A 12,204-nucleotide genomic window follows, 5' to 3' on the forward strand; every position below is an offset into this window, starting at 1 on the left:
CAAAGTGAAATGCATTGTAGCACGGTGATGGACTGTTAATAGAGGCAGCAATGTGCTACTATGGTTGCAGTGTCATACAGCATTCTAACAGGTGGCTGTTCCAAATAGTAATCTCACTTTTTGATGTCCTAAGACTCAGAACTTTGTGCTACTTTATTGCTATGAATTCAGAGGTTTCAGGAAATTAAATAATTTTTATTCAGTGAATACTTATCCATTAGCCAGCTACAGATGTCCCTTTCTGTGGTTAAACTACAGTAATGTTCCTAATTTCTTCAGGCAACGCGCCCAGACATGATCAGAATTTTGTCAGCAGCCCTTCATGTAGTACTACGCAGAGATATGTCACTCAACCGAAGGCTTTATGCATGGCTTCTAGGTAAGTTTGTACTGAATTTGATAATTATCTGTTTAATGGCAGAGAAAGGAATGTAGCTGGTAAAAATAATACTGGTAATGGTGAAATCTTATGTATGTGACTTGATAAATAGAAATCAGTGTTTATTATGTTCATGCTATAGTTATGAGTACAACACAGTTGCCACCAATGTATTAGACAATGCAAAGAAAGTTGTGTGTACCAGATTTTGATTTTATCAAAAGTGACTTATAAGAAAACTATTACCTTTTCGTCAGCACAGCCATGTGAAAAAGCCCATGATAACAATATTCCTTGCTATATATAAATTATTTATATATTTTCTTACAGTGTAGGACCCATAGACCCTAATCAGCAATGCGGCCCATTGTGCCGGGAGCTGTACATGTTAAAACACAGTCCCTGCCCCAGAGAGCTAACAGTCTAAATTAAGACAAGACATGAGTCAGTGTAACTTACATTTGAAGTAGGAAGGGGTAAGGAGAATGAGGGGAACAATGATACATTGAAATATATTTGAAAGTAAAATTTTATATTAACTCCCTGATTCCACAAACACTGATATATGTGCTTAACTTTAGGTATGTAAATGTATACAGTATTGTGGCCTAAATTAGCATTTCTTAACCTATTTTGGGCGTCTGCCATGTCACTAAAAATGTCTCCATTGGTGAAAATAGTGGATGCTTAGCATCACATTATATAATAGTTTTCATCTTGATATAATGCCAGTTGGTCAGAAAAAGAATTAATGAAGAGCTATGGAAAATGTCTGTTCTAATCAGTTTAAAAAATCTTTGAATATCAAACAAATATCTACTCATGATAGAAATTGGTTTATCTTCTTTTTTTTTAAATACTGCTGATGAAACTCATGTCATGTTCTGCCAAATGGGTTCATTCAGAAGGAGGATCAAAAATTCCAACTTCAATTAAACACTTTATTTCCTACCTATTTCACAGTTCAAAGCCTCTTTTTATGAGCTGCTACTTGTCTTTTTCAGGAAGACAGGGAGACACATTTATATAGGTAGATCATTTCTCTAATTTTTCCAAATAAAAGGAAATTGCATTTAATAAATTAAAAAACAAAAACAAATTAAGGTTGAATCTAAGTAACTAACTTTTTTTCTATAAAACAGAACTTGAAACTTCTACAAAGAATGTTGAGAACAACATTTGATGCATCTTTCTGTAACTCATGGTGTAACTTCACACTGTTTTCTTAAAATTATGGACAGCAGATTCCACAGCTATTCCATCTGTGCAATTTCCACTGATGTCAGTGTGATTTCAGTAAATGGAGTGGCTGCATAGATCAGCATGTACAAGTGTTGCAGCATTAGCACACAAATAGGCATGTCCTATATTCTGTACAATTATATAATCTCTGTTTTCCATTTAATTGATCTGTATAGTTTTTATTAATATAATAATTTTTTCTTTGAGTTAATCAGTGTTGTGTTGCTGTATTTTATTAATGAAGATTCTACTGTAAATATAAAACCACTTCTTTTAACTAAGTGGTGAGGATCTTTTAGATCTACGTTTTCATAATATAGTACTTGCGTATCTATTTTTAGCTATTCCTCATTATTCTTATATCTTAATGCACAGTTTTATGAAAATTAAATAGAAACAAAAATCTTACTAAACCTTTTTAAATTCAAGTCAGCTCTCCACAGATGTCCTTAATACTAAAGTTTATTTTCAGTTGAAACTAAATGACATGCATCCTCTCTACTTTTTCTTCTGTTTTCATCATTCTTGAGCAGAAAATGTGAAAACCACTTCTGAAGAAATGTTGATGTTTTCAGCAGCTTGCTTTTTTTTTTTTTAAAAGCTTATCAGGAAAATGTTGAATTTCTGTAAGAAAAGATTAAATTTTCAGAGAGGAAACTAGATATTTCTTTCACATAATTTTTCAATGATCAAGATGGTTTCCTTAGCATATGAATCTTTTTATAAATGATTTAATAGTTAACTTTGATATTCCTTTTACATGTATAAATAATTTAGAATAACAACATTAGGACAATAGCTTCATTGGCTTTGGTCTCTGTGGTCCTCTAATGTTTAAAATCTGCTACAGCGTTCAATAGCGTTAACTACGGTTCTTTGTAATTGTTGTTTCTGTTGCTACAGTACATTGACTTTGAAGACGCATACTGTAGAACATACTGTATTTTTTGATGTCTAAATTTTTCTTGTCAAAAGTAATGTAACTATCTAGCAGTGTGTTCAATGAAAACTAAAACTCCAGAGTGTAGTTCACTCTGCAGTCAGCTTAATACTTTGTTCCATTTAATTAGATTCTTTTATTAAACTATTTAAAATGGTCTTTCTCTTGCCGACATTACTTGGACTACAAATTGGTAAGTTATCAGTGCCAGTGTGTTGATCCAGTGTTTAAAAAATTGAAGAAGAAAACATAAAAAGGTAAATATTAATTTGTCATGTCTTTTGTTTGCTTGAAGGTTTTGATAATAATGGTGCTATCGTAGGACCTAGAAGCACAAGACATAGCAATCCTGAGGAACATGCCACTTACTATTTCAATACCTTTTCTAAGGAAATGTTGGTCCAGGTATCAATAATATGTTTTTTTTTTTAACATGGCATTTACTCATTATGAAACTATTCTTTTCATCAATATAAATCCTTATAAACAAACCTATTATTAAAATATTCTTTCGGTTAAGAATTGTCTTGATAAAAATTGGTGTTTCCTCATCCACTAATTGGCCATGTCAATATATACATGTAATTTGTATCTTTTTATGAGGAAATTTTAGAAGCGCTGCCTTTTTATAGTATGTCCTTGTCTGTAACTGAAATAATTCTTCTAGAACTCTTAGATCTGAATGAAAAGCTTAGTGTGAAACATTGATTGGCTAGCACTCTCCTCTTTAAAACAATAATATTATATGGAAGTATTTTAATCCCATCTCTCCTCTATTGCTTCCTCTCTGTTAGACAGAGTAGCACTTATGGAAGGTATTGATTGACAGCGAAGCAGACTGAAATCTACTTATCCACAGAACAGATTTGGAGAGGCTCCCTTCTCACTTGTATAGATGACAAAAATGTCCCTCCCTGTCTCAGCTGTGGGGGAGAGGGAGTTTGGTTAGACTAGCAGGGGGATGACCAGTCCCCACAATGGGAGAAGGGAGAGCGCTTCCTCTGGTGTCTGGTACACGCAGGAATATGCCAGGGAGGGGGAGGCTTTTCTGCTACCTATTGGCTTGCTGACTTGAGGGTAATGATGGAGACAGTTGGCCTCAGAACCTTCCCCCCTCCATTTAAAGCCTTCCTGGGCATCTGGAGGCAGTCTTGCCTCGATAAATGCCTCACCCTCTCTTCCGGTAGTTAAGGTATATGGAGATGTGTTTCAGGGCTGCTGTGGATCAGACCGACCACCAGTTTGGGGGATCAGGAAGGAATTTTTCAATTGGGCTACACTGGCAAGAGTCCAGTGGGTTTTTTTGCCTTCCTCACAGCATTTTGGAGGCACAGTTAGGTTAAAAGGAGTAAGAAAGAATGGGAACTCTAACATTAGGAGTTAATATAGAAAGGGTTAGGTCATCTCGTCTTGGCTGGTGTCCATTTTGAATAAAGGCTAAAAGGGCCAACTCCCAGATGTAATGAGATTTTGGATTTGGCTGGTCTGTTTGCCTGTGAAAAGGGGAGACTGTAAGTCTTCACAGGCTGAGGTCCCCCTAGGAACTCTCTGCCCTCCTTGTGGAGGGGAGGGCGAGATGATTCATAAGTGAGCTGAATCCTAGTGGGAGGCTAAAGAGAGTTGACCTTGAATTATGGTTATATGGAGGAAGCCCTGTAGCCCTGCACGGGGCCCAGTGAAATACCTGTTTGTGAGAGGGAGTGGGTGCATACCACCCCTTGCCCATTGTTAAGGTAATAAAGTTATGGCCTGCAGATTAAATCCATTCCTGTGTCTTTCATTCACCTGGATGTTTGACTGATGCCTTTATCCATTTAATCTTTTCCCTCTCTCATGATGCTAGAAAGGGTGCCAATATTTATACAATCCATTTCCATTTTTTCTTAGCAGTCATGCTCAAGGTAGAGGATACCTGTTTTTTCCAATAAAGGGCAGAGCCCACTTGTATATTCTTTCAAGATCTTTCTTAAAGGGCATGACAAACACTAGCATATCATGTTAAAATTGTCATCAACAGCAACTTACTACCATTGAAAAGCCTTTCAAAATGTTGATTGCCCCTCTCCTCTTCTTTCTTTGCCAGTCTTTTTTCTCTTCTTTTGTATTTTCTTCTGATTTTTGGACTTGCTTGTCCTTTGATGCCATGTCTTGAAAAGTCTGCCTCTCTAAAAGCATGTTCAGGTGTAGAAGATTTTCCAAGATACTGTGTGATGATACTCACCTCTTAGTAAATGGAAGATCAAACCTTTTTTCTGTCTCATTCCTTCTGTCTTCTCTTCTCTCTTCTCTTTTTTAGAAGCTCTAGAAGAAATGCACTAGCGCCTACTCATAGATTGCTGTGTCAGCAGCAGAGAGAAACTAAATAGCTTCTGAGAGTCTAGTTAGTTTTATTCTGCATCTGGTGGCATGGAATAAAGTACTTCAGTATAGGAGTTCATTGTTTTCCCTTCCTTTTGAAGCTTTCGTTGCTACTTGTTCCATACAGTTGAGCTAAAGAAAATAGTCTGACAGCCAAGCTGCATCCTGAATAGGTAGATTATTGTTTTATTTAGCCCTTTATTTAATTTTTTTTTACCTTCTCAAGTAGCTACATCATCACTTTATACCCCTTGTTCATTACTCTTAAGAAATTTTGAGTAAGCATCTATTTATGCTACTATACTGTGTGTTCCCCACCTTTCTACAAATATTAGAATATGTTCCACTTCTGTGGAATAGAATGTGATCGACAATAAGGGGAATGCCTAGGTATGGAGAATGAGCTGCAGGGAGGTAAGAAAACAGGGTCTCCTCCACTGTGAGTAATTCCCCTTTTTGCATGTTTTCATAATTGCCTGCTTTCTGAAGCTGTTCTTTTCTTCTTGATTTTCTGATCTGTGTATGCTTTTTATAGGCAATGGTGGGAATCTTACAAGTTAATGGACATGGAGAAGAGAGCACACTGATGCAGGACCTAAAGCCTTTTCGGATTTTTATCAGTTTACTGGACAAACCTGAACTAGGTACTCTCATATATTTCTAACCTTAAATATATTTTTGTTACATTTTGCTAAAAATTATTAATTCTTTTGGTTGACTAGCATATAAAGCAATGTTCTGGATAACTTCTTAAGTGGAGGATATTAACAAAGTAGTAGGTATGTTCAAGAAATGTGCAGTAAATAGATGGTAGAGTTGGACTATATAGTGTCTTCCAATGTAATCACATACTACTTTCTCACCGCCCCCCAAAAACCTAATTGTTCTACTCCATGCAGTAAATCTGAAGTTAAAGTAATACTGAGAAGTAGTTTAGGCCCCAAAATTGATCTTCCCAAAGTTATTTGAATCTTGAGGGGAATGCTATTTAGATTTTTAATTCTTTAAGAAAAACAAACCATAGCCACCACACTGTTACAGAGAAATGGGAAAAATAACCCAATAACTACTGCTTATGTGATCCCAAGGCCCCGTGCTCATTATCCCAACACACACATGTTTTGAAATATTAAAAATATAATACCACATTTTGTCTAGTACATAAAGAGCTTATCAGTAAGAATTGATTGGCTTATAAAGTATGTAGTCATTTTAAATAAACAAACAAGTAATTAAATTCCTTAATATTTACAAACATTATCCACAGTAAGTGGAAATTAAAAGTGTGGGGATGTGGAGAGATGATACATATGTATGGAATTTTGCCAACATGATCCACATATCTGTTCTCACTTCACTCAGTCTTAACATATGCAGTGTCAGTAACATTTAAAATGCCTGGCTCAGAAATTATGAATGACTGAGAAGTCGTCAAAGTCTAACTGTATTTTTTTATCATATAGTTTGGCTTTTCAGTCACCCATAATTTCTGAGCCAGACAGTTTAAATCTTACTGACACTGTGCACATTAAGATTTAATGAAGTAAGCACAGCTGTGAGGATCATGTTGGCAAATTGGTTTGGCAGATTAAACAAAGACTTTGCTCCTGCTGAAGTCAGTGGTGGTGTTCCCACTAATGGGAGCAAGGTGAGGCCAAGAGAAAGCACAGAAAGCTCTTCTTCTCCTCTGAAGACAGACCACTTTGTGAACTATTGCAACTCATTTCAAAGTCAGATGCTTTTCTTAAACCTCAGGAGTTTGTTGGAATCTAATGTGAGTCTGATGCAAAGACTGTCTTGCACATTTGTAGCCAAAAATGGAGAAGAACCCACTTCAACTGAATCAGAGTAAAGATGCTCAAAATATTTTACTTCTAATTTTTTACCTTACACTGTCAGGTAGATTTTCATCATGAGATGTCAAGGTTTAGCTTTATGAGATAAATTTAACTCACTAGGATTCACACGGATAATTTCCTGCACATCCTATTGAATAGCATATTATTGTATAAAATATGTATAGTTTTAAATTCTACTATGCATAAGAATGCACAAAATATAAGTGGGATTCTGTTCAGCTTTGTAAGTTATCTGAGTAAAAGTGATTTTGTGGCTTTAGTAAATGAAACTGTAGATTCCAATGATTTGGTTAGGGTTCAGATACTGATCATTGGAATGTCCTTAATTTTACAAGGTTGTCATTGCAGCTATTTCTCATGGTCATTTTAGGACCTGTAATCTTAGAGGATGTATTGATTGAAGTATTTAGAACATTATATACGCAATGCAAAGCTGAGCTGGATCTTCAGATGGAACTTTCCTTCAGCAAAGATCACACACAACTAAGCAGGTAGAGTACAAGGAAAAGAATATAACATATGCTTCCTCTTTAACAGAAAATAGTATACATTTTAAATATAAACATTAATAAATAGTAGAACTTGTTTATTGCTGAATGCATGCTAAATACACAGCGATATCTTGAAGCCTGCTCCTCTGAAAGGGAAAGGCAAAGCTCTCATTGATCTCAATTGAAGCTTTTCCTTGGGACATGATGGAATGGACATCTATAGTTTTATTTTATTTAATGACATTTACTGTGCTAAAAAGGTACCAATATCAGTCACTTTATTTTGCAATTGTTTACTGTAAATGTACATTTACTGGTGTGAAGGCAAAACTCCATGTGAATGCTGTGTGTCAAGGATGGGCAGGAAGAGAGTTCTAAGAGCTCTCCCTTTCCCATGTTTGGCACTCATGAGAAAAAGCAGTGAGGGGTGAGAGGCTGGTGGGTGAAGTTATGTGAGGTGTCAGCAGAGAGAAGAAGATGGTATGAGTGGGGAAAGTGACCCACTCCTGCCACTACTACAGATATGGCTGAAACTAGGGAGCAGCAGGTGTGCTTCCCTTAAGTCACTTGTCTTCAGAAACATGAAGAGAAGCTGCATCAATGAAGCAACAGAAATTGGGAGGCTGCACAGGCAGAGAGCCTCTGATCTGCTCTTGCACACAAAGAGAGGCAACAAAAGAGATCTAGTACAGATCTCTCTGGATTTTGGGGGTGGCAAAGAAAGAGAAGCCATTAGGGAGGAGAAAAAGGGAGAGCAAAATGAAGGGAGTAGAGAGACCAGGAGAGTGGAGTCAGAGAGAGAGGCAGCTGAGACAAAGAGGGAAACAGAATGTTGGAGGAGGACAGGGAAGGGGGAGAAAAATAAAATAAAGAAAAATAAGAATGAAAATTGGAAACCAGATCCAGTAAAAATATATAGAAAAGGGAAAACAGATCTGAGACAGAGTGGGATGAGCAAGAAGTATGGCAACCATGCAAGGACATGATGTAAAAAGCAATAGTGCATGCCCAGCTGAAGAGCTGCCATTAAAGGAGAGGGAGGGAACCAGTGTGTTAATATCAGCATTGTAGTGAGTAAATTCAGAATTATACGCCTTTGCATAACACTTAAATCACAGCATAGTAATATATATTAAATTGTACTACTATTTTTTATTTTCTTTTAGCAAATTGAGGGAAAATAAGAAAACCGCAGAGCTGATTAAAACTGCCAATCTTCTCTTTAATTCCTTTGAGCCTTATTATATGTGGGATTACATTGCTCGTTGGTTTGAAGAATGTTGTAGGTAAGTTATATTTAATAGCTGTAAATGTAAAATTGGAATTGGCTTTACATTTTTTGGTTTGTGTATTGACAGGGAGGTGGACAAGATGTACTAATAATTGTACTCCACCTGCAAAGGCTTGTCTATACTAGAAACTTGTATTGTTTTAACTATATCCGTATAATTAAAGGAATGCAATCCCCCTAGTGTGGATGCAGTTATATCAGTATAAAGGTAGTTTGTTCTGGTATAGCTACTCCTGCATGGGGAGGGGAATAAGTATACCAATATAAGTCACTTTATACTGATATAACTGTGTCTACACTAGGACTTTCACTGGTATAGCTATTTCAGTAAAAAAAAATTCCCACCCTGTAACCAAAGTAGATAAACCAGTAAAACTTCAAAGTATAGACCAGGCCTAATTTCTGAGATTCAGATTATTTTTAGTTCCCTTTCTTGATCTGGGAATAATCAAGGTATTGATATCTTGATTTTAGTAAGAGAAATCTTTGCAGAGCTCTCTTGTCTTCCTGCCACTGCCTCTTCAGCATGGATAGGTAAATTCCTTTGGAAAAAGTGACAAGAAAAGGTTTTGGGTAGATTGTTTCACACTTACTGTCCATGTAATAAAGTTATCCTCCTATAAATTCATTATCTGTAGCATATGATATATTTGACTGGATTAGGTAGAAATGTTCTTTTTTTGTTGTTTTTGGTGTATGTTGTTGGGTCTCTTAGCCTGTGTCCCAAAAGGGTTTTGAAAATGTTTCCCTCTGATCAACAATCTGCGTGGCGAGCAAAAGATGTGCATTGGTGCTTACAATGCTTTGACTCTTTACCCTTCTATTAAATACTGTACAGATCTGGGCTTGAGAAAATACTGTCGTCATATCTGGAGAGATCGTTCCTCACAGGTGTTCCTCTTTTTAGGCTCTGAGTTGTGGTCCTTGTTCAAATTTAAAAAACATTTAGAAAATTAGAAGGTATTTTCACTGGTCCTTCATAGCCTTTCAAGGCAATGCTACCTCCTCAGAATTACGGCAAAAGGAGCCTTGAGAGATTCTCAAGGATAAATATATGAATGTAAGTTACTATTTATACGTGGGTATTAAATTTCATCTGTATGATGATACTCTGCACAGAAAGCTATTTTTCCCACAGTGGGAATTTTAATTAGAAGAAAACTATGGATTTCAGATGAGGACTTTGAGAGCGCTATAGATAAAGGTGCCAGTATGAGGCACAGAATAATAGCAACTTCCTTGAAAGTATGACTTTCCTGAAAACTGAGATGAAATTGGTTACTATTTGGTAATATTTACCTTTGGCAGGGAGGGGGATTTCTTCCATTTTGTTGTGTTTTAAGCAGATTCTGAATTTCTGAATGAAAGAAAACAGGCAACCACCAAGTGAGGGGAAAATGTATGGATTTACCAAAACAATTTCCTGTAGCCCAGTCATGGCACACAATGGTGTGGCTGCCCTTCATAAAATATTGAACTTCCTTTGTATTTCAGATAGATAAGGATTGTATGGTCATCTATAAACTGATTCAACTGTTTGTTGAAGAAGGAACAACTGGGCTGCTAGTTTGTTCTTATGCAGCATCCTTGACGTATGCACCTGTGAATTAAGTTGTTACTTAATCATGTCATATGTAAACAAAAACAACAATAACATATTTTAATTTCATAGGAGGACATTGCATGCTAGACTTCAGACTGGGCCTGTAGGTGGTAATGAGTCAGCTGAGCTGCCCCTGACCAATTTCTGCCTACTAGTGGATTTTTTGTTGGATATAGTTTCTTTGGTAAGAATTCCTTTCTTCATTGGTTGTAGGTATATGAGGACACTACTTCTGTACTCTGATTTATAAAGCACTTTTGAAATTTGAATTTTGGATTTTGTCACATAAACAAATCAGCCTTTATGTTCTTCTGATGCATGAGCCTGCAAATTCTGTTAGCTTGTTTGTCATCTGATTCTATTTTGAATTTTATCCCATCTTTTCCTTTTCTAAAATTTATACTGTATTAGTTACAAATGTTACCTGTTGCGTTGGGGTTTTATATGATAAATAGTTAGATGATGCAATTCATTGGGTGCTAATTGTTCTGAATGTCACAGTAAGATATTTATCTTCTTTTATCTATTGACATTGCTTTATTTGATGAAGACTGCTAGAACTGTTTTTCCTGTATCTGTCTTCCCTCCTCAATTCTTTTGCTTTCTCATTTCAAAGCCTACTAGAAGTATGAGAGTGCTGTGTCAGGTATGGCATTCAGCCTGTTTTTCCTTTAGTTATTAATGATTTGCTACTTTTCACTCTTAAATCTGTATTTTGAGAAAATTAAAATACAAAGGGGATTGGGGGTAATTTTTTAATCCCATCAGTGTTACAAAATTCTTTGTAATCTATTTGTAGTATAAATGAAGGAGATTTAAAATTCTGAAAACTCTGAGCATATCCAATGATTAAACATGCACTGAAAAACAATTCCCTTTTATCCCTCATAAAGTTAATGCATAGAATATCAGACTTGGAGGACTTCTAGATTTTATTTGCCACTTGCATTGTTAAAAAGCTTAGAATAAAATTAACTGTATGTGATAGTTGTACAGTAGAACCTCAGAGTTACGAACATCAGAGTTACACACTGACGGGTCAACTACATACCTCTTTTGGAACCAGAAGTATGCAATCAGGCAGCAGCAGAGACAACAACAACAACAACAAAAAAGCAAATACAGTACAGTATTGTGTTAAATGTAAACTACTTAAAAATAAAGGGAAATTTAAAAAAAAAAGATTTGATAAGGTAAGGAAACTTTCTGTGCTTGTTTCTTTTAAAGTAAGATGGTTAAAAGCAGCATTTTTCTTTTGCAGAGTAGAGTTTCAGACTTGTCTTAAGTCAATGATCAGTTGTAAACTTTTGAAAGAACCACGTTTTGTTCAGAGTTATGAACAGCCTCAATTCCCAAGGTGTTTGTAACTCTAAGGTTCTATTGTATAGCTATAGCAAATACATTTTAGGGTGGGGGTTATAAGACACTTTTTCAATTTTATCATCTTTTTGTTAGGAGACCTACATTGAAATACAAACAGAACATCTGCCTCAGTTGTTGCTCAGAATGATTTCTGCATTGACAAGCCATCTTCACACTTTGCACTTGTCTGAACTAACTGATTCCCTCAGGCTCTGCTCAAAGATCCTTAGTAAGGTTCAACCTCCGCTATTGTCTGCAGGTACAGATGGTACTCTGCAGCTTCCAAGTGGACACAACAGCTCCATCAAAGAATGGGAAGATAAAAAGGTAATTTATTAATAGCCTTTGCATCCTTTTGTGTTAATTTTGTGTAAAATGTGGGTTTTTCAAAATTCTCAGTGTTAGCCCAACTCTGCTAGTATTGAAGACAGTGGGAAATTTTGCTTGTGATTTCAAGTTAGGTCAATGCTGAGTACTTTCAAAAACCTGACCCATCTTCTTCTGATGAATTTGTTAGTATAATATTGTATGTCTCCTCAAGTTCCTCACCATTTTTCTCAGTCCTGTTTCCACCTTTTTTTAAGTTCAGCTTGTGCTATTTTTAGTTTTACAGTCATTTTTAAGTTTCTTAAAACATGCAAAAGCAGCAAACTATAGATGGGAAAAATATAAACTGTCT

The 12,204-nt window shown here is 35.9% G+C and overlaps 1 protein-coding gene across 4 annotated transcripts in view; it reads left to right on the top strand.

The window, feature by feature from the left end:
• The window catches only part of DOP1A (DOP1 leucine zipper like protein A), a 123,104-nt gene that overhangs the window by 61,077 nt on the left and 49,823 nt on the right, over positions 1-12,204 (top strand). For all 4 annotated transcript variants that reach the window (XM_077812749.1, XM_077812748.1, XM_077812751.1 and 1 more), the window contains exons 7-13: positions 280-379; positions 2,857-2,966; positions 5,455-5,563; positions 7,149-7,269; positions 8,436-8,555; positions 10,233-10,347; positions 11,619-11,852. In XM_077812749.1, coding sequence (XP_077668875.1) covers positions 280-379; positions 2,857-2,966; positions 5,455-5,563; positions 7,149-7,269; positions 8,436-8,555; positions 10,233-10,347; positions 11,619-11,852 — 909 coding nt within the window. The remainder of the gene's footprint in view (positions 1-279; positions 380-2,856; positions 2,967-5,454; positions 5,564-7,148; positions 7,270-8,435; positions 8,556-10,232; positions 10,348-11,618; positions 11,853-12,204) is intronic.

Source organism: Eretmochelys imbricata, chromosome 3 (assembly GCF_965152235.1).
Source record: "Eretmochelys imbricata isolate rEreImb1 chromosome 3, rEreImb1.hap1, whole genome shotgun sequence".
Taxonomy (NCBI): Eukaryota; Metazoa; Chordata; order Testudines; family Cheloniidae; genus Eretmochelys; species Eretmochelys imbricata.